Source organism: Numenius arquata, chromosome 6, assembly GCF_964106895.1.
Source record: "Numenius arquata chromosome 6, bNumArq3.hap1.1, whole genome shotgun sequence".
NCBI classification, from domain to species: Eukaryota; Metazoa; Chordata; class Aves; order Charadriiformes; family Scolopacidae; genus Numenius; species Numenius arquata.
The window spans coordinates 1,632,553-1,653,995 of NC_133581.1; the positions used below are offsets into that span (position 1 = coordinate 1,632,553).

At 50.5% G+C, this 21,443-nt stretch overlaps 4 protein-coding genes across 4 annotated transcripts; 3 read left to right on the forward strand and 1 right to left on the reverse strand.

Annotated features, from left to right (window-relative positions):
* Nucleotides 1–64: 64 nt before the first annotated feature.
* On the reverse strand, nucleotides 65–4,475 carry TBX10 (T-box transcription factor 10). Its single transcript, XM_074148681.1, has 8 exons — nucleotides 4,319–4,475; nucleotides 1,836–2,126; nucleotides 1,420–1,603; nucleotides 1,229–1,330; nucleotides 973–1,144; nucleotides 711–866; nucleotides 531–598; nucleotides 65–434 (listed from the first exon to the last, which is right to left on the reverse strand). Exons 1-8 carry the CDS (start codon nucleotides 4,473–4,475, stop codon nucleotides 65–67), a joined length of 1,500 nt encoding a protein of 499 aa, XP_074004782.1.
* Nucleotides 4,476–7,030: 2,555 nt separating this feature from the next.
* On the forward strand, nucleotides 7,031–7,954 carry LOC141465675 (olfactory receptor-like protein COR4). The gene has a single exon (XM_074149233.1). It carries the CDS (start codon nucleotides 7,031–7,033, stop codon nucleotides 7,952–7,954), a length of 924 nt encoding a protein of 307 aa, XP_074005334.1.
* Nucleotides 7,955–15,380: 7,426 nt separating this feature from the next.
* Nucleotides 15,381–16,373, forward strand: LOC141465670 (olfactory receptor 5J3-like). Its single transcript, XM_074149229.1, has one exon. The coding sequence runs from the start codon at nucleotides 15,381–15,383 to the stop codon at nucleotides 16,371–16,373; it is 993 nt and encodes a 330-aa protein (XP_074005330.1).
* Nucleotides 16,374–20,134: 3,761 nt separating this feature from the next.
* LOC141465684 (olfactory receptor 5AP2-like) lies at nucleotides 20,135–21,128 on the forward strand. Its single transcript, XM_074149246.1, has one exon. The coding sequence runs from the start codon at nucleotides 20,184–20,186 to the stop codon at nucleotides 21,126–21,128; it is 945 nt and encodes a 314-aa protein (XP_074005347.1). The 5' UTR covers nucleotides 20,135–20,183.
* Nucleotides 21,129–21,443: the final 315 nt, after the last annotated feature.

Sequence of the window (21,443 nt, forward strand, 5' to 3'; positions counted from 1 at the left end):
CTGCGTCGCCATCCCCTCCGGCGGGGGGGTTCTGGGGTGGGGGGACACCATGGGGTGCCCCCCATCACTGCTGCCCGTAGCCAAAAGCGGGGGCCGCGGCGGTGCCGTAGGTGCTGAGGGGGGGGAAGGCGGGCAGGGGGTAGGGGAGGGCACGGGGCTTGGCCCCCACGTAGATACTGGGGGGGCAGGCGAGGGGCTGGAAGGGGGGCACGGGCAGCTCGGGGGGAGCCGTCGGTGGGGCCGGCTGTGGGGTGATGGCGGTGGCCAGTGCCCCGCGGCTGCAGGGAGCCCCTGAGGGGGGGAGAGACAGCAAGAGAGGGTCACCCCCCCCTCCGGCCCCCCTACCTTTCTCTGGCTTCTCGGGGCGGGAGGGCAGCGCGGTGGCCCGGGCACGGGGCAAGGAGCCCAGCAGGGACCCTGCTGGCACCCCACACCTGCGAGAGAGATGGGGGGGGGAGCTCAGGGGAAGGCAAGGAGCCCCTCATCGTGGTGTCGGGGTGGTTTTTGGGGCGGGGGGGGGACGAACTTACCACTGCTCGGGCTCGCCATCCCGAAATCCCTTAGCGAAGGGGTTGCTGGCGATTTTCAGCTGGGTGATCTACAGCGGGGAGCGGGGTCAGGGGGTCCCTGGGATGGGGGACACACACACACATATCGGGGTGTCCCCTGTTCCCCCCCCCCCCCCCCCCTTTCCCCAGCCCGGGGCTCACCCGGTGGTTCTGATAAGCCGTCACCGCCATGAACTGGGTCTCGGGGAAGCTGAAGGACTTGAAGTTCTGGTGGGCGAAGCGCTCGCTGTCCCGCCGGGGGTCCACGAAGACCACGTGGAAGCGGGGCTGGTAGCGGTGCATGGAATTGAGGATGATCTGGGGAGGCGGCGAGGAAAGCGAGAGGGGAGGTGGTCAGGACAACCCCATGGAAGGGGGTACGTGGTGTCCCCCACCCCACCCCACCCCGGGGCCGGGTCCTCACGTGGCCGTTGTCGTCCAGGAGGTTGTTGGTCAACTTGAGCTTGTCGAAGGAGACGATTTGCCGCATCCACTGCGCCCCCTTGGCCGGGGAATCGGGGTGGAAGTGGACACGGCCGGGGGCTGCCGGGTCGGCACGTCCCGCCGCCAGCCAGGAGGAGCTGTGGAAGGCATACCTGTGGGATGATGGCGGGGGGGGGGGCTCAGCACCACCAGGATGCGGCCCCCCCATCCCTCCACCCCAGCATCCCCGTCCCCACCTGTATCTCTTGTCATCCAACGGGACGAAGTCCATGAGCAGGACATAGTCGGCCAACGGGTCCAGCCCCGACAGCTTCACCTGGAAGGTGGGGAACATCCTCCTATGGGGAGAAAGGGGGTGGGAAAGGGGTGTCCCCCCGACCCTGGAAGCCCCCCCGCCTCCCCCCCCCAGCCCCACTGCGGTCCCTACCTGCCCGCCTTGGTGACGATCATCTCGGTCCCCAGGCGGTTGAATTCCTCCCAGAGGCTGCCCATCTCCAGCCGTGCCGTGGCATGGCACACCCGCCGGTTCTTGCCACCGGCCCCCAGCCCCTCGCTTGCCCACCCGAGGCCAGTGCCACAGGGGGGCCCCTCGCCCGGCCCCCCCGGGAAGGCTGCGGAGGGATTGAGGGGGTTTTGGGGGGGTCCTGCACCCCACATGTGGGAGCAGACCCCCGTGCATCACCAACCACCCCATCGCATCCTCCCTCCGTGGATGGAGTGGGCGGACCCCCCACACACACTGTAGTGGGGTTTAACCCCCCCCATTGTGACCCACCGCACCCCAAAACCACCGTGGGACCCCAGTGCTGGGTCTGGGGGAGCGTTGCCGTGGGTGGGTTTTACCTGCCATGGGTGCAGCGGGTGGGCAGGAGGCGTCCGTGGCTCTGTCCCCCAGCTCGGTGGTGGTGGTGGGGACCCCCAGGCAGCCCCCTCCCAGCGCAGCGCCAGCTCCAGACTGTCCCCCCCCCAGCCTGCCGGGGGCTTTTATGCCCCAGCTTGGGGGTGGAGATGCGGAGGCCGGAGCACAGCCCCCTTCCTCAACCTGCCTTCGTGCCTTGACGCGATGATGATGATGGACAGGAGGTGAGTGGTGGCCATGGGACCACTGGGACCACCGCTGGACCCCAGCCAGATCTTGGGGTGCCCTGGGCTGGGGAGGGAGGACTTTCTTGGGGGTCTCCTTGTCCCCTTCATGTCAGGTCTGAGTTGGGGGGAGATGGGGGCTGCTCTGACCCCCCTCCCCTGGGCAGCGGCAGCCTCCCATTAACAGCCGGTATTAAAATCCATGGCAAGGTGTTGAGGCATCCGCAATGTGCCGACCGCTCCTGCAAAGCCTCTGCGGCTCCGGGGAGGGGGGCAAAAGGGCTCTCCCCTCTCCTGCACCCATCCCAAATGCTGGTCCCATCCCTGCCTCTACCCCCGGGACCCCCAGTCCTGCCCCCTCCACCCCACACCTCCCATTGAGGGATGCTCAATACCGGCCTGACAGCGGGAGATGGATGGGGACGCGCCGGTGCTGCCGGGGGCAAGGGATGTGTGTGGGGAGGTGACAGATGGAGGGATGGGGGGCTGTATGGGGGGGGAAACAGAGGGGCTGCTCCGGAGCCCTCCATTCCCCTCCAAACTGGAACAAGGCCACAGGTACCATCTCGTTGCACACCACGGGAGTGTGTTCGGGTGGGATGAGGGATGCTGGGGCTCTGGAGATGGGTCTGGAGGGATCAGGGGACATCCCCACGGGGATGCTGATGGTGCTCTGTCCCCTGTGGTACCCTGGTGATGGTGGCACTGGGCTGAAATCCCTCCCTGCTTTGCACAGAGGTGGCTTTTTTCTCCAAAGTGGGGCTCAGCCTTCACTTCTACTTTGGTGTGGGCGCTTAAATCCTTCCCGTGGCCACCATAACAGAGAGGAACCCCTCTGGTCCCCAGAGGGTGCCAGGTGGCCAAGGGCAACACTGGGTTTTGGGACCGGGAGGGATGCAAAGCTGGGAGGGGCCATGTCCCCAAGCCCCCCCTGCGTCTGTCGCATCCTCGCACGTGTCCTGCGGCGCCAGCTCGGCCCCATCCATCTCCCGCTGTCAGCCTGGCCGTGGCCGCGGGGCCGGTATCGAGCTGGGAGATGAGGAGGTGCGAGAGGCAATGCTGACAGCGAGGAGGAGGAGGAGGATGGAGGGGGGGACTCAGTCCCAGGCAGGACCGGACCTGGGCATCTCACCACTGATTTTTTTCTGCTGGAGAGAAGAGTAAAGGTAAGGATGTGGCCCTGGAAGGGTTTTAAACCCCAAATGCTGCCCAGGGCATCGTCAGGGAAGGGCAACCTCTGGCTCTGAGTCTGTAAAACACCGATTCTCAGTGTCCAAGGTGATGTCTAACCCGGCCCTGTTTCATTTTTCCTTGCCAAGAGCAGAGGGAGAGCCTGGCTCTGGCCGAGCTGTGGTGGGACTCCATGGGAGGTTTATTTTCCTTTCGTGTTTGGCTCTGGCAGGTTTCAACCTGCTGCCCCACTCGCTGCTCAGCGAAGGGTGTGGGTCAGGGATGTCTGAGTCTGAGCTAATTCCCACTCTACAAAATCATGAAATCACAGAATGGTTTGGGTTGGAAGGGTCCTTAAAGCCCATCCAGTGCCACCCCCTGCCCTGGGCAGGGACACCTCCCACCACACCAGGTTGCTCCAAGCCCCCTCCAACCTGGCCTTGAACCCCTCCAGGGATGGGGCAGCCACAGCTTCTCTGGGCAACCTGGGCCAGGCTCTCACCACCCTCACAGCAAAGAACTTCTTCCCCACATCTCATCTCCATCTCCCCTCTTCCAGTGTCAAACCCTCCCCCCTCCTCCTATGGCTCCCCTCTCTCATCCAGAGTCCCTCCCCAGCTTTCCTGGAGCCCCTTGAGGGACTGGAAGGGGCTCCAAGGTCTCCCCGGAGCCTTCTCTTCTCCAGGCTGAACCACTCCAACTCTCTCAGCCTGTCCTCACAGCAGAGGGGCTCCAGCCCTCCCAGCATCTCTGTGGCCTCCTCTGGCCCCGCTTCAACACGTCCATGTCCTTCTGCTGTTGGTGGCCCCAGAGCTGGAGGCAGCACTGGGGTGGGGGGGTCTCACCAAGGGCAGAATCCCCCCCCTCGCCCTGCTGGCCACGCTGCTGGGGATGCAGCCCAGGGTGTGGGGGGCTTTCTGGGCTGCCAGTGTGCATTGCTGTCTCATGTTGAGCTTCTTGTGCACCAACACCCCCAAGTCCTTCTCCGCAGGGCTGCTCTCAATCCATTGATACATCCAAAATACATCGTCCGACCTTATCCCACAGTGTTTTCTGCTGACCTTGGCACTCACCTTTGCTGAGTGCTGTAGAAAGAGGTTCACCACCTCTCCTGCTGGGCTTGGGAACCTCCATCAGAGCCACTGGAGACAGGGACAGCCCTAGAACTTCCCTTTGTATCTTCAGAAGGGCCCTTTCCCCCACTTGCTGCCCCTTTAGGTGCTTCTTCATGCTCCTTATCTCATCTTTCTCATCACCTTCCTTCCAGTTTTGGACACCTCTCCCTCAGGCTCTCCTTTGCCCTTTTGGATGGTGCATTTCCAACATGATGGGTGGAAGAAAGTCATCACCAAGACGGAGGGCACCAGGACTGTGGGCTGCCTCGATCCCCAGTAGGATTAAGAAGCAAACCCCACTGGAAGCCCTCTCCAGGCAGAGGGAGGACAGGAGGGGAACCGTGAGTACCCAACATGGATGTACCAAGGGCAAGTCATGCTTGGCCAACCTGAGTGTCCATGGGTGATGAGATGATGGCTGTGTGGATGGAAAGGAAAGCAGTGGATGGCATCTACGTCAACTTTAGCAAGGTCACCATGGTCTTCTCTTGGCTCCTTGCAGCCAAACTTAGGAGCTATGGTTTGAAAAGAAGGTATTTAAGGTGGGTGGAAAGGTGGGTCATTCATGGTGCCTGGGACTGCTGATGGGCGCTGTGACCAGCCCTGGCTCAACCCCTACAGGACTGTGCCCCATTGGCGAGGTCCCCCTCAGCTTCCTGGTGTGATAATGTCAAACACGGTGCTTGTGGGGCTGCTGCTGTCTCTGAAATGTTCAAAAAGTGGTCGTGAAAATGGGGCTTTGTTCTGTGCTTTGCTCTGAAGAGAGCCCAAAGCCCTGTCGTTCACTCAAGCTGAGGTCATCTCCTCTGGGCACACTTCTCCAAACTAAGTGCAGAGAAAAAATAATGACCCGCTTTGGGCTTTCCCACTCTCCCGGGGCTCAAAATCCCCAAATCCCCAAATTATGTGAAATAGTAAGGGTGTTTGCTGACGGCACTTTATTTCCAAGCTCTCCTGCAGAGCTTCAGGCACATGCGTCTTCACATCCATCTCCAAGAGCATTAGGAAGGGGGCAGAGACTGAGCGCTGAGATCTGAGTGAGGGTCAGCGTCTCTCAGCCCAAGCTGGAGCTCCAGTGCTGGGCTCCTGGAGATCACCCTGGTGGAGACCAGGCCCAGGAGGCTTCCTCTCCCCTTCCTTTTGACTGCAAAGGGCTCCTGGATGAGGACCAGAAGCTTTCCTTTAAAGGACACTTAGGCAGCTAACCGTTGCTGAGATGAGGCAGGTCCAAAAGATGATTTTTTTCCCCCCAAAAAATATTTTCAAGAGAGATTGCTCAGCTTTGGGGGTTGCCTATTTCCATTTGAAGGCTCTAGGAACAGGCTAAAGATGTAGAAAAAGCTTTTATAGCTAAAACAGTGCGTGAGGAGGGAGGAGAACTGTCGTGGTTTCGGCCGAATTTACCAAAACTGGACCGACAGATGGCCCTTCCCCCCCCTCTCCCCCTCCCCCCAAAAGAGAGAGAGAGGAGAGAAAGAGATAAGGAGATTCAGAAGTTTAGAATGAACTAAACTACTTTAATGAAGAATTAATACTAAAATAAAAATAAAGAAGAAAATAATGAAATAGATACAATATATACAAAACCATATCAAGCTCCCAGGATGACAGTCACGTCACTGGCAGGCACTGGGGAAGTCCCAGACTGGACTCAGCGACGGATGGGAACTGGATTCCAGCTCTGGAGTCAGGAACACACGGATCGGGATCAAAAGCAGATGAACAGACAGAGTCCTCTCTGGACGTCGGCCATCGCAGGAAGGGGCTGACCCTTTGATCCCTCAGCCTTTATACTGAGCGTGGGGCAGATGGGATGGAATACCCCAGTTGGTCAGGTTTGGGTCACCTCTCCTGTCCCCTCCTCCCCACCGATGTGACCTCCTTTACGTTTTTTCCGTTTCCGACCCCCTAAGGGGGCAAATAAGGAAATTGGCTGCCCTTGGTTGTTATAGCAGTAAGTATAAGCAAGGGCCTCCCTGCACACCATCCCTTGGCACGGAGCACAAACATTGGGCTTATCATTCTGAGAACGAGCAGTTTTCTCCACAATATGCTGTTAATTTCAGAGAGTTAGAGGAGGCCTAGCTAGGATGTAAAGTTACAGAACAGAAAATCGGTTCAGTTTTACTTCAAACCGGGACAAGAACCCAGTATAAACTTCCATGTAAGGTTTCATGGTTTGGAAGAAGCCCCAGCAAAGGGGGAAGAAGCGGGTTGGAAAATGCCAAGGAGAGGATGAATAATCAATCTCTGCACTGTAGAAGCACCACGTTTCTCTGTGTTTCAGGTGGAGCTGGATGATCTCGGAGTCCCAGAAGGAACACAAGCTTGAGGGACTGAATGCAAGGTAAAGCTACTTGGGTTTGTTACCTCCCCTATGGCTTTCCACGGAGGTGGTTGCTGGACATCCAGGAGGAAGCCAGAGGACCACGCACCACCCTGTGCTGTGGGATTTTACAGCTGGAGCAAAGCTTTGCCCCCTTTGTTTTACCCACCCTGCAATGGGACTTTTGGGCAAGCTGTTTCTACTTGATCTGTGCCCCCTTTAGCTCTTGTGTGATTGTCTCCAAGCAGGTCCCACTGCAGAGAGGGTTTTCCACCCGGGAGGTACCGGCCTGTTGTAGAAGAAACCTCCAGCAAGGAGTTCCCACAGAAAGCACCATCGAGCTGATGGCAGGGGGCAATTGCACCCCAGTGACTGAGTTCAGCCTAACGGGGTTCACCAAGGACCCGGTGGCTCAGCTCACCCTCTTTCTGATGTTTCTTCTCATCTATCTTTTCACCATCCTGGGGAACCTGGGGATGATCGCCTTAATCAGGGCCAGCCCTCAGCTCCGCTCCCCTATGTATTACTTCCTGGGCAACCTGGCTTTTGTGGACCTCTGTTCGTCCACCATCATCACCCCGAAGATGCTGGTTGACTTTCTGTCTGAGAAGAAGGGCATTGCTTACGCTGGGTGCATGGCCCAGGTCTTCATTTATGACCTTTTTGGGATGACTGAGTGCTTCCTGCTGGCTATGATGGCGTATGACCGTTACACGGCCGTTTGCCACCCCCTGGTTTATACCCTCGTCATGTCCCCAAAATGCTGTCTCCAGCTGGTGATAGGGTCCTATCTCGTGGGGTTGACCAATGGTGTGGGGCAGACGATGGGCATGTCCAGTTTATCCTTCTGCAGCTCCAACGTCCTTGACCTGTTCTTCTGTGACATTTCCCCTCTGATATCGCTCTCAACCTCTGACACCACCCTCAGCCGCCTTATCCTGAGAACTTCAGCCTCTTTATTCGGTATGTCCAGCTGCCTGGTTGTCCTGGTCTCCTACGTGGCCATCATCTCTGCCATCCTGAGCATCCGTTCAGCCGAGGGCAAGTGCAAAGCCTTCTCCACTTGCACCTCCCACCTCACCACTGTGAGCATCTTCTACGGGACGGCGCTTTTTATGTACCTAAAGCCCAGCTCAGATAGCTCAAGAGAAGACAAATGGGCCGCGGTGCTCTACACCGTGGTGACTCCCATGCTGAACCCTTTGATCTACAGCCTGAGGAATAAGGAGGTGAAGGAGGCTCTGAGGAGACTCGCAAAATCAAAATGATCTAGAATGTAGTGAATTTACGGGCAGGTAGAATGGAGACATGGGTGATGTGGTCTGTTTTTGATTAAATTTCTCAGATTTATAACATTTGGGGGGTTTTCTGCACTTTGACTTAGAAGCTTCACTGGTTGATTCAACATCCTCAGGTTCGGGATACAAAGAGTTCCATAGAATGGTTTGGTTTGGAAGGGACCTTAAAGATCATCCAGTTCCAACCCCCTGCCGTGAGGGGTTTCACTCAGTTCTCCAAATGTCGATAATTATATTGAGTAGTTAATTTAACCTAATGAAGACACCGGTAGAGAACTACTCCTCATTTAAAGTTTTTCCCTCTACCATGTATCCAATCCCATGTATCAGGCCAAATTAAACCAGAAGAATACGGCAAAAATTTCTGCAATTTTCTGTACTCAGAACTACCAGCTGTGCCATGTGTTGCTCCCCCTTTTCGCTCGGCAAATGGGGATAAACAGGGTGATAAATCAGGATAAAACTCAGGGTGCGTTCTACTGTTCCACGGAATGAAATTCCATTTCAAGACAGCGTTGTAAAGTCATCGAGGGCCGTAATAATTAGCCTCAGGATGCCAACACCTTTATCAAGAAAAATAGAGACGACAGCAAATAACTGACGTGCCACCCAGGAAATGTTTTTGGTTTTTTTTTTTTTTTTTTTCTTTTTTTTCTTTTTCACCCTCAAACCTCGTTAAATGATTAACAGCACCGCACATCTCATTTAAATCTTAACCAGCTAAAAAATTAAGTTAAATTTTGGTGTTCGGGTGACCTCTGCTCTGAATGAAGGCACTTTGAAAGTGTTTTAAGGTGCGTTAGTGATGAATCCCCCCCACCCCCCAGATACTATCAAGGAACCCCCATCCCCTGCTCCACACCTTTGGTTTCCGTCTCCCCATTGACAGCAATAAAAGCCATGATCTCCAGGTACAATGCCATTCCCTGCCCCGGTGCTTTCTCCTGCTGCCGTCCTGCAGAGAGAGCTGCACAGACCTCACACACATGGGAAAAAAAAAAAACAAACACACACCAAAATACTCCAATTTGGGAATTGTCTCACTGTCAGGACCATGCTGAACGTTGGAGGGCTGGCTTAGAGCTACTGCTCTCCTAGAGACATGTAGTAACTTGGGTTGGAGGGAGAAAGGGCTCAGATGGATTAAATCAAGCCAGGATCAAAGTGGTTTGCTGACTAATTAACGATGCAACAACTAACAGACATCCAGGGTCAATCAGCGGAATCCTCCTTTGTTCCCAAAGCTTCCTGATAACGCCCTGGTTATTATTTAATCCAGAAAACTGTTGGCTGGTGCCATCAGCCTGGGGCAAATGTCCTCCCAGGCTGTTTGCCCTCCCATTCCACCCTTATCAGCAGGGACCTCAGGGGTACAGCCACCCACATCCACTAGGGACAACTCAGACCCCCTGAGCCTTGGGGACCACCCAGGGCAGAGGTTTCACACCCTCCTCGGCCCCTCTTTCAGTGTTTGAACCAGCCTTAGAGAGGATTTTTTTCCTCCTTTTTATTTCTAACTGGAATTTCCCATGTTGCAAATTCACGACAGAAAGTCCCAGATTTTTCCCTCATCTGCAACACAAAGTGCATGAAGCTGGTGGCATCAAGTCAAAAAGGATATGACATTATTAATTCCTTCCCGTATCCTTTCTGTGTCCCTGAAATGGGTTACAAAACTGCATTTAGCCATCGTTATTTCACGTTCCACGCAGACTGCATGTTTCATGATGATGAGAGCCCGGACACAGCCACAGTGAGCAAGGTTCTCCAATCTCCATCATCTCACACGTCTCCAGGGGGTCCAGCTGGTCTTGTCTACACCATCACCTGATGTTTTATAGAACCATAGAATGGTTTAGGTTGGAAGGGACCTTAAAGATCATCCAGTGCCACCCCCCTGCCCTGGGCAGGGACACCTCCCACCAGACCAGGTTGCTCCAAGCCCCCTCCAACCTGGCCTTGAACCCCTCCAGGGATGGGGCAGCCACAGCTTCTCTGGGCAACCTGGGCCAGGCTCTCACCACCCTCACAGCAAAGAACTTCTTCCCCACATCTCATCTCCATCTCCCCTCTTCCAGTTTAGAGCCATTCCCCCTCATCCTATGGCTCCCCTCCCTGATCCAGAGTCCCTCCCCAGCTTTCCTGGAGCCCCTTGAGGGACTGGAAGGGGCTCTAAGGTCTCCCCGGAGCCTTCTCTTCTCCAGGCTGAACCCCCCCAACTCTCTCAGCCTGTCCTCACAGCAGAGGGGCTCCAGCCCTCCCAGCATCTCCATGGCCTCCTCTGGCCCTGCTCCAACAGGTCCATGTCCTTCTGCTGTTGGTGGCCCCAGAGCTGGATGCAGCACTGTGGGGAGGGTCTCCCCAGAGCGAAGCAGAGGGGCAGAATCCCCCCGCCTCACCCTGCTGAGGATGCAGCCCAGGATGTGGGGGGCTTATTGGGAACACGAGCCCTCAGTGTCTTAAAAACACAAGTCTGTGGGTGCAGCGCTGTGGCTCTGCTCCATGTGGCTTCCTGCTCTCAAAACCGAAAGCGTTCTGCCCGTTGCATAAGCAGGAATTGCTGGGTTTGAGGAGAGGAGGGGTTTGCTGTGTCTGACGGTCCTCACTGACTCCTTTGGGGTCAGCACCTGACCATGAGAGCGGTGGGAAACTCCCCGCGTGGCTCCAGGAGAGTGATGGAGGGGAGAGGGAGCACCCACCACGATGCACCCAGAGCTGCTCCCGCTGCTCTCCATCACCCTTTTTATCACCATTTTATTCACTCTGCCCCGTCCAGACATTTAAAGCCGAGGAGGTTCATCACTCTTTCAAGGCCAGAGCTCCTCCCGCAGCCCTCCATACTGCTGCTGCCACAAAAATTTCCCTAATTTATTCAAACATGAGGAACCGGAAGCCACGAGACTAATTCATAGAATCATAGAATTGTCTGGGTTGGAAGGGACCTTTAAGATCATCTAGTCCACCCATCAACCTAAGTCTGACAAAAAAACATTACTAAACCGTGTCACTAAGCACTATGTGAACTCATCTTTTAAATACGAGAAAATACTCTTTTATTTATGTATTTATTTTTAACACCAGTTCTACCCATGATTAACAAAGGGTAGGCACCAAGCTCACGAGCGGTCCAACCGTCATCAGATGAAGCTGCTGAGCACGGTCCACCTGCCCTAAACTTCTCTAGGTGGCCATGGGAGCTCCTGTGCAGGCAAGAGAGAAAACAAGGGGGAAAGCACCAGCAAACAAGTAAGTATTTAGAATTAATCTGAATTTTGTCACTAAAGAAAAAAAAAATAGCCTTTTTTAAGAATTCTTTTCGGAAAAAAAAAAAAAAAAGACTGACCGTTTCACCATAAACCACCGGTGAATGCTGCTGCCAAGAGTATCAGGAAGTGAGATTTTTGGTGCTCGTGAAAGGAAAAGAAACCGATAGCGTGGCTTGTGCTTTGTAGAAACGAGCAGTTGGTTGCGGTAAATCGCTTCGATGTCTTTCAAAGGGTTCAGGAGATCCAACCGCAGTCGTTTACACCCGCCTCAGGCAGGGGGAAGGAGGTGGCTGCTGTGTCCCATTGCCACCATCTCACACGTTGGATGGCCACCTCCTCATCCTCATTAATCTCCTTCACCTCAGATGATGTTCATGAAACCGAGCACGGACATCTCCAACACACACGTTGCACCTAACAACATCCAAACCAGCCCTTCTCAGTGCCACCATTAGTCTGTATCCTCTAAAACATCATCCACCTCACCTCAAATATCCACATTTTATCATACAGAGAAGCATTTCTGGGGGTGACTCTCTCATGCTGACACCGCAGGTGGCTGAAACCACCTGAGGTCAGTCCTGCCCCACGTGTCTTTCTGTCCTTGCTCAACCCAACCTTCCCCTTCTCACTTTCCCCCTTTCTCAAGGCAGGTGGAAAATGCAAATTTCTCTTTCTTGGGTTCAAAAATCTCTTTCCAAGCTGTGAAGGGTGGCAAAGGCAGACATGGAGAGGAGTTCCCTGGTGTCTGGATGGGGTCTCCTTGCTTCTTCCACTGGGACCTCAGGAGGGCTTTTTGCTGCAGGGTGGTAACTATGTCTAAAATAAACCATTATAATATCTATAATGTAAAAGAGAGATAACTTGGCCATCAATTTTACAGGGAGTAAGTGACCCTTTCACTTCTGTACTAAGGGAAACTGAAGGTAGCTCAGTTTCCAGCTAACCTGGGTAGAAAAGAGATGTCCTTCTGGTTCCTGGGTCTTCACCTAGATCTGGATTTCCCACGATAGAGAGGAGTCACCACCCCAGAGCAGGATCTACACATTTGAAGCCCAATTCTTTGATTCCTTTTTAAATCAAAGGAAAAAAAAATAAATACATTTCTCTGTTTCTGTGCCTTTTTTTACCCACCAGCCAGAGGAGAACTCCAAGATGGGATTCATTTCACCCTCTTTGATTCAGCCTCATATTAAGACCCAAATCTGAGTGTCTGTTTGCGAGTTAAGGTCTCGTTACAGCTAACGAGGTTCTGGCTGATGCAATCAGCAGAGTTTATCCATCTCTTCAGCTGACAAAAAGTAGGTGTCTGCTTTGTACCCAGCCCAGGTGTGGAGGTGACATGGTCTTTATTTAAAGTTAAGGAGATAAGTCCTTCCCCTAAAGACATTTGAGGTGATTCCCAACTCTAATCACCGAATATCCAAATGAGGGGAGGTGGCTCCTGCCCCTGAAATGGCAGTATTTGCTCAGCGCTTTTGATTTTTTTGTTTTGATTGCTTTATTTCCGCTTTCTTAAGTCAAGTGAATTCCAGTTGGAAACTTGTTTGCATCTAGAGTCCTGGAGCATTCAGGGGACAAGCTAAAACACCTTTCCGAGGATGCAGCTGTACCAGCTCCTGCCCAATCAGAGGAGAGGAGCTCCAAAGCAATTAGCAGATAATAATTGCCAATGCAAAAGGAGATGCAAGATGCCAGCCATGTGTTGCCTGTTCCTCATGACCCACCAGGTAAGGAGGTCCCACGCACCCATCCAAACTTGGGATATTTTAATTTTGAAGCACATGGTGCAAAATGGCTTTTCAAAGGGAGGTGGTTTTTTTTTGGTCCAAAATGAGCAGATGGGAATCACACAAACTTCAAAAAGGGAAAAAATGCAGAATCCTGCCCATGGGGAAGAATTGCCCCAGGCACCAAGACAGGCTGGAGAGCAGCTTGGCAGAGAGGGACATGGAGTCTGTGGTGGCCACCAAGTTGAAGATGAACCATCAATACATCCTTGCCGCAGAGACACTCACCAGCACCCCAGGAAGAACGTTGGCCAGTGGGTCAAGGGGCTTTCTGCCATGACCATCTGATCTCCAGCCTGAGGAATGGAGAAGTAAAAGCTGCTTCGAGAAGGGTGACAGAAGAGGAATCGTCCTGAAGAAATGATCATCTCGCTGGTTCTCGAAAATGGATAGAGAGGATGATAGAAAGAGGGAAGTGAGAAGGGAAGAAATAGTAATACTCATTTCTTGAACAGGCAATGTGCATGTTTTAAGGTCATCTCTGGTGGACAACAGAAGAAGTCATCTCTCTTGAAAAAAAACCCACCATAAATAAGAACAGAGGAAGAAAAATATAGCAAGTAAAATTATAGTGATACTGAACACCAAGGTGTGGGACCAGCAGATGGGTAGCAGGGAATAAAAAAGGAGGAAAAAATAAATAAATAAGGGAACGACTAAAATTCCTGCATCTAATTGCAAATGTCCAGAAGAGAGCTACCCAAGTCTGAGTTCACCCTCCCGACACACGGATAGGTGATGCATCCAGCCCTTGGAGACCGGCTCTCAAAGAGCTCCATCCAAGCAAATGCTGCTGGTAGGACCTGCTCTGAGACTCCACCATATTCAAGTATAAATGGAAAATGACAAGTTATCTTGGGGAAAAAAAACCCCAAAAACCAACCAGAAAACAATGACACGATGGCAAACGGATATCCACATTGTGATCCACTTTTTCCTTAATATATCCACATCTGCTCTATGGAAATACATAGTACAAAAAGAAAATTAATCTAACAGATCACTGCAAATACAAAGCAATAATTTCCTTAAATTAATCCATTACTTAAAGTTAGCTTTTTTTTTGTTTGTTTTCTGCTCCCATGTTCCTGGAGAATAAAAAAAAAAGAAAAAGATAATTTAAAATGCATTCCCTTGTGTTTCACGCCTCGTTACTGCGTACACAGATGGAATTGCTCAGGCTCTGGGGGCATCACTTCTGATGTTCCTTGGGGATCCCACCCCCAAAACCTGGGAGAGAAACCTCTGTGTTTGCCCCAGGCTCTTTGGGGAAGGCTCTCTCTGTTTCCAGGGGACCCTTCGGTGGTTCCTCCTGTGGGCGTGGGGTAAAGCTTAAATCTGCCAGCCCCATCAGAGGCTGCTGTGGGGAAACCTTCCCGGTGCTGGAAAGACCTGCGGAGCTTGTGTTTTAACTTTAGCTCATGGACCAGTGAGTCTCTTACTGAGAACGACTCAGAGATGCCATTAACCAGAGGGAGGGTGAGATTTCGAGGGGGTTTGAGACTTTTTTTTTTACCGGTTGGGGAAGGGCTTCCTTAACCAGTGTGTCCTGCAGAAGCAGGAACCTCACCATGAAGCAATACTGAAGTTATTAAGGTCCTTCCTGAAGGAAAAAAACCCCATGTACTCCAGTATGTCTGAATCCTAACTCAAATTTTGGTTAAAAATTCCTGATATTAGCAGACCCAAGAGGTGCAAGGAAGATGGTGTGTAAGTATGATCTAGATTGGAAGGGTCTTTTTTTTCCTCTTGAAGCTACACATACCTGAAGTTGCCATCAGGTATATGCTACTCTCATGTTAATTGACCCAAACATATTACTACAGAGTGAAAAAATTCACTACAATGTGGTCTGTTGTCTTTTTAATGCAACATTAATTAACGTGGCAAAATAAGGTATGATATTATTGTATTTTCTTGCCCCTAAATAAGAACAACCTCCTCAAAATGGAATGAAATCTTCCCAAACATGCCCACAAATTGGAAAGAATATGGATGTTCATGAGAATACCTAATTTGCAAGATCTTTTGCAAGATGAATTCTTTCCATAACCGACCATCCAGAGCTTTAAGATTTAAGCTTTAAGATATTTTTCCCCTGTATTATGATCTGTTGGCTATTATTTTGTCACTATATTATTTTTTAATATATTATTTTCGATCTTCAACCTGCCCACTGAGGATAGCTGTCATATTTTTTCTCCAAATAAGCGGGTGTATTTATGCAGGAAACACTAAATTTTGTGTTAGCCTCAAGCACTACGTAATCCCACACGCTGGGAGAAATTATTTCACCCCTTCCCTGTCTTTCTTTGTCTCCCGTGTGCTGGCACCAGGAGAATGGCTGGGGGAAACCACTCAAGCGTGACCGAGTTTGTCCTCTTGGGCTTCACCGACCTGCAGGAGCTGCTCTTTGTGATTTTTTTGCTCATGTACATCACCGCGCTGGTGGGGAACTTGGGGATGATCGTCCTCATCAAGACCAACTCTCAGCTTCATGTGCCCATGTACTTTTTCCTCAGCCACCTCTCCTTTCTGGACATTTGCTATTCTTCATCCATCATGCCAAAGCTCCTGTCAGGCCTCCTTGCAGAGAGAAATGTCATTTCTTTCAATGGTTGCATCACGCAGTTTTTCTTCTTTGCAGTTCTCGGCACCACGGAAGCCATCCTTCTGGCCATTATGGCCTATGATCGCTACGTGGCCATCCGTGAGCCTCTGCACTACTTGGTTGCCATGCCTCATGAGGTCTGTGTCTGGCTGGTGGTGGGTTCCTATGCTGCTGGGAGCCTGAACGCCCTTGTGCACACCAGCGGCCTCCTCCGACTCTCTTTCTGTGGCCCAAACCTCGTCAATCACTTCTACTGTGAAATGCCACCCCTCCTGCTGCTCTCCTGCTCCGACACCAGGGTCAACAAGATGGTGATGGCCACCTGTGTTGGCTTCATCATAACAACCTCTGTCTCGGCCATCATTGTCTCCTACGCCTGCATCCTGCTCACCATCTGGAACATCCGCTCTGCGGAGGGCAGGCACAAAGCCTTCTCCACCTGCACCTCCCACCTCATGGCTGTTGCCCTCTTCTACGGCTCCGCAGCTTTCTTGTACTTCAGTCCCTTTTCCGGAAACGCAGAAGATCAAGGGAAAACAACCTCCGTCTTCTACACCCTGGTGACCCCCATGCTCAACCCTTTCATCTACAGCCTGAGGAACAAGGAGGTGAGGAGCACCCTCAGAAGGACTGTGAACAAGCTCCTCTCTTGGCCGTATTCCCACAGGTCACGCTCTGACCAAACCAAAGCAGGTATCACCTGGAGTCAGCAGAAGAAATAAGGCTGACACATGGCAGAAGATGGTTACCCTACATGGGACACACTCTACCTTGTGCTGAACATCACAGGGTCTGAATTAATGAATTAATTCCATGCTGGGGACCCTTGAAAAATAAATTACCTGTAATTAGAATGTCAGAGAGAAGGAGAGAAAGCAGAAAAGATAGACAATCCTAAAAAGACATTGTCAGGGAAACTTTTGGAGTAAATAAATCTATAGGCAGTGCTTGAACATGCACGGTTGATACTTTTTCCTGAAAAGGATTTAATGCAGTGTTGCAACAATACTGAATTCTGTGGCCTGAAGGAGGTGGCTCAGAGCAGAAGGGCCCAAGCCAAATAAAGACTACATTCTGGGGAGGGACAATGTCTTTCATAACTTTGTTTTCAACTTTTTCTAAGTAGTTGCCTAAGGTTTTACTTTAGTACAATAAACCTGATTTCTTATTTTCTCTAATTTGTCCAATTATAGTCTTTATGGGGAACAGCCCATCCCCACGCTTCGTATCTGTTGCACACAGACCCCTGTGCTGGGGATCTTGCTTTCCTGGATGGGTCTCCTTCATAGATCGAATCATAGAATCATAGAATCGTTGAGGTTGGAAAAGACCTTTAAGACCATCAAGTCCAACCTTCATGGACACCTACCAGCCTGGAGCCACCATGATGACATGCTCCTTTGCCTGGGAGCACGGTGGAGTTTTATCCCCTGTGACAAGCATTCACTCAGCTTGGCCAGGAACAGTCTTTCAAGATGTTATCTGAGCAATCTTGGCTTTTCCCAAGAGCCGCCAACACAGGAAGCCTCCAAACTTCTGGCCATATGTTGTATTCAAACGTGCCCGACTTCTTAGATGGCTCCAAGACTCTCAGTGTTGGCCAAAACCTCCCCCCACCATCTCCTCTCCTACTTATGTGTCTCCATCCAAGCAAAGTCTATTTTCCAAAGTTTATTTTCCACCCCAGCTGCAGCTTATTAATAATTTCTGCTTCCAGGTTTCAGGGCTTGAGTCATCTCGGTCCAGGAGTCATCCCGTCTAATTGTAGGCTTTCACAGCTGACTTAGTCACCACCAGTTCCCCTTCTGGAGGCGACTGTGCATTTTGGGGGCTTTGATTCATCTGATCTATTTTAAACACCTACATCAGGGCGAGATGAATTTTTCTGGAAAAAAAAAAAAAAAGCGCCTGGTTTTCTCCGCTTGCTGCTTGGCAGCGAAGGGTGAGGGGCTGACACGGTCACGTGGCGAATGGGCCTTTTGCTCAGAGCACATTCTGAAGAGTTAATTTAAACACAGATCAACTAAATTTACATGAACTAACTAATAAATAAATTAATTAATTTAAGCAGATTCCATTCTGTAAGGGGAAAGCTTCACCTCACCGTGCTGATGTTTTGGAGTCCTTCAAACACCCCACTCAGAAGTGAGAAGGTGAAACCAGCTTTTAATCAATAATTTATAATTCAGCTGAGCATGGACGCTCAGCATCCAGAAAACGCTTTCTGGAAAGAAAAAAATGGATGAAGACAGTGCCAGAGCCAGGCTTTCGCTTTGACATAAAGGTCACTAACACCAGGAATTAACTTCCCAAAGAAAGGTTTATATTTTCCAGGAAGTAATTCCCCAGATCTGATTGCAGATACTAGTGTTGGTTTTGCTCTTTTAAGAGCAATGAAAGAGCAACTTTTCTCCATAAATCTGTCTGTGACTCTCACAGACGCCTGGATGCAACTCTCCGGGTTTTTTAACAACAGGATATCCCAGATAATGTTAAAAAAAATTGCAGCAGAAGAATTCCTCGATAGTTTTCCCTCCCCAGTAACATTTGCAACACTTCTCCACATCCTGAGCTACCTCCTAATCCTTGAATCTCTATTTCTTACACCAGTTCTTTTTAATTCTCTGTGATTCCAAGAGATAAATTATATGTCCCAAGAGATAAATTTATATATGTATACATTTTTTTATCTACATATGAATAAGTGGGGAAAAAAAATACTCAAGCTTACACTTGTCGAAACTAATTGTGTTTATCTATGAGTCTCCTCCTCAAGGAGCTGTTTCTGAAGACTTCAGCTCCCAAGAGAAATTTCCTGCATGACAAACCCGGGAGGGCAGGAGCAAAACCCTTGGTCTTTTAATGAAAGAGTCCTATAAACAGGGGCTTTTCTTGATCAAGTATTGGTGCCCTTCATGACCGGCAAATCACTCTTGCTTTTAACACCAATAATGGGAGAAACTGGGGCTTATTTCTTAGACAAAGTTTGGGTCTGGGAGATAATGAGTCCCTGATAAACCAAAAAGGGCCCTGAGATCTGAGCGAACAGGTGAGTTTTAGCCTAAATAACGCTACAAAAAGTTGCAAGGAGAGGACTTGAGGCAGGAGCCAGTTTCCACATGAAATAGTCACCTGAGCTCAGGACACCTCATCTGAAACCCAGGCATTTATAAGCTTCTTTTCCAAATTTAAGGCAGCCACAAGCTGAGGCTATGAGTCAAGCCAACCGAGGTTCATAGGCAGAGCTTACCAGCCCCTCAAGTTCAGATGATTATTTTAATCAAGAATACAGGAATTCGTAATTATTGTCCAGAAGCTGGAGAGGGCAGCAGCTTAGACAAGCTGATGAAGTGGCTCTACAAAGCAACAGTGCTCTGAGGTATGTTATCAAGCTGGCAAAAAAACCAAACCCTTGCCATCCTCAAGTTCTGGTTTGTCTTTACACAGTTTTTACACGAAGCCAATGGGAGGACAGGTCTACCTGCCATGAAGGTTACAGCAGAGAAGCCCTACCTGGTTATTTGGCAAACTTCAAGTTGCTTTTAGAGGGGTGCAAAGGTTTCTGCAAGTGACTTAGTGCTGGGATGGCATATAAAAGTTTGTTTTAATCGATCGGGGTTTGAGAGAGCCTCATGTCTAAGTGAAGGTAGGGCAAGTGTGTTGAACCTTCTTCATGCAGAAGGGTCCTTTCCGATGGTATAATTTTGTATCTTGTTTAACAGTTAAAAAAGTCCTCAGTGAGCAATTTCTGTGACTATTCCTAACTTCTGTTTTAAGAGATGAGCTTAATTTTATCTTTTTTTTTTTTTTTTTCTTAAAAACCTGCATTATCAACATTTACTCCCCCCAGTTCATAACAGCACAGTGGCATTGTTGGGGTTTCCACCAGTACTGACCTTTAAAAATTCTTTCCATTGTCTTTCTCCACTTAGTGGCATCACATAATGACGTGGGTATCATCATAATTTAAGGGGGGGTTAATACTTGCTCTGAATCACTTGTTTCAAACTTAATTTCAGAGTTTCATAGGAAGGGAGGGAAGAAATTAGAGTTTTATTTTAATTTGGTCTGTGACAGGAAAGGAAATTATCTAAAAAAAAGTCTCTATCCCTCAGCAGTGCTTTTTCTCTTTCTATTTTCTGAGACTTATTTTTATTATTCTTTTAAATGCAGACTTTGATTTCTAATTTATTCTAATGTTAGAATAAATCACTGTGGTTATGTCTTTGGATCTGATGAGTAACAAGCTTCTGAACTTCTTCAGGAGGTAGAATAAGCCTTTCTATTTGCAAAGTGACTTTATCAAACCAATAAAATCATCAGAAATAAATGCCATTGTGCATTTTGCTTGCGTTAAAACGTGTTTTGAGACAAAACATTGAATACGTTGTTCAACATCCTCTTAGATTTGTATTTCTGTATATTCCTGATAAAAATAAATGTATCTTTAACATTTGTTTGTGGGGAAACCGGGAAGGTGCTGACCCTGTGTTTCTCCTCATCTCTGCTTTCCCACAGCAAACTCTGCCGCGATGGTGGGCAAAGGAAATGGCACCCCCAGTGCTGAATTTGTTCTCTCAGGGTTCTCAGAGCAGAGGGATGTCCAGGCTGTCCTCTTCATGGTCTTCTTGGTGATCTACGCCGTCACTCTGCTAGGGAACCTGGGGATGCTGGGGTTGATCAGGCTGGATGCCCAGCTTCACACTCCCATGTACTTCTTCCTGAGCAGCCTGTCCTTCCTAGACATCTGCTACTCCTCCTCAATCACCCCCAGACTGCTCGTGGATCTCCTTGCAGAAAGGAAGGTCATTTCTTACCCTGCCTGCCTCACACAATTTTATTTCTATGCCGTCTTCGCCACCACCGAGTGTTACCTCCTGGCCGTGATGGCCTATGACCGCTACGTGGCCATCTGCAGCCCTCTGCTCTATGCCATCTCCATGTCCAGCAGAGTTTGTGCGCTGCTGGTTGCTGGCTCATTCCTCGCTGGGATCATGAACGCCACCATCCACACGGGGTTTGCACTTCGGCTGTCCTTCTGTGGTCCCAACATCATCAACCACTTCTACTGTGAGGGGCCCCCGCTTTACGCCATCTCGTGCACGGACCCCACCATCAATGAGATGATGATGTTCGTTGTGGTTGGCTTCAACCTGTTTGTCACCAACCTGACTATCCTTGTCTCCTACACCTACATCCTGGCCACCATCCTGAGGATGCGCTCAGCCGCCGGCAAACACAAAGCCTTCTCCACGTGTGCGTCCCACCTGACCGCCGTGACCCTCTTCTACGGATCTGCTGCGTCCATGTACTCGCGGCCCAGCTCCAGGCACTCCCAGGACCTTGACAAAGTGGCCTCCGTCTTCTACACAGTGGTGACCCCCATGCTGAACCCCCTCATCTACAGCCTGAGGAACAAGGAGGTGAAGGATGCACTGGGGAGAGTGATGGAGAGGAAATGTTCAGCAGAAAAATAGTTTTCCCTAGTGCTTCAGAGGAACTGAGAGGTCTTCTCAGAGACATTTGTATGTTCCATTTCTGTCCTATTATGGTATAGAAGAAGCAGTGCTCTCTGGTGAGCTACTGGGCACAAATGTATTGTGAAACCTCTGCCTTGTTCCTGAATATCGAGCCACGAACTCCTCTTGGATTAGGGCAGCCACTGACCTGCATCAGGGATGCGTTAGCTACTTTTATTGGTGTTCACAACCTGGTATTATTTTAATTTCAGGAATTTAAGCCCTTCTGACTCTTTGTAGTGTGAGGATGCATCACCACGGTTGTCTTAACAA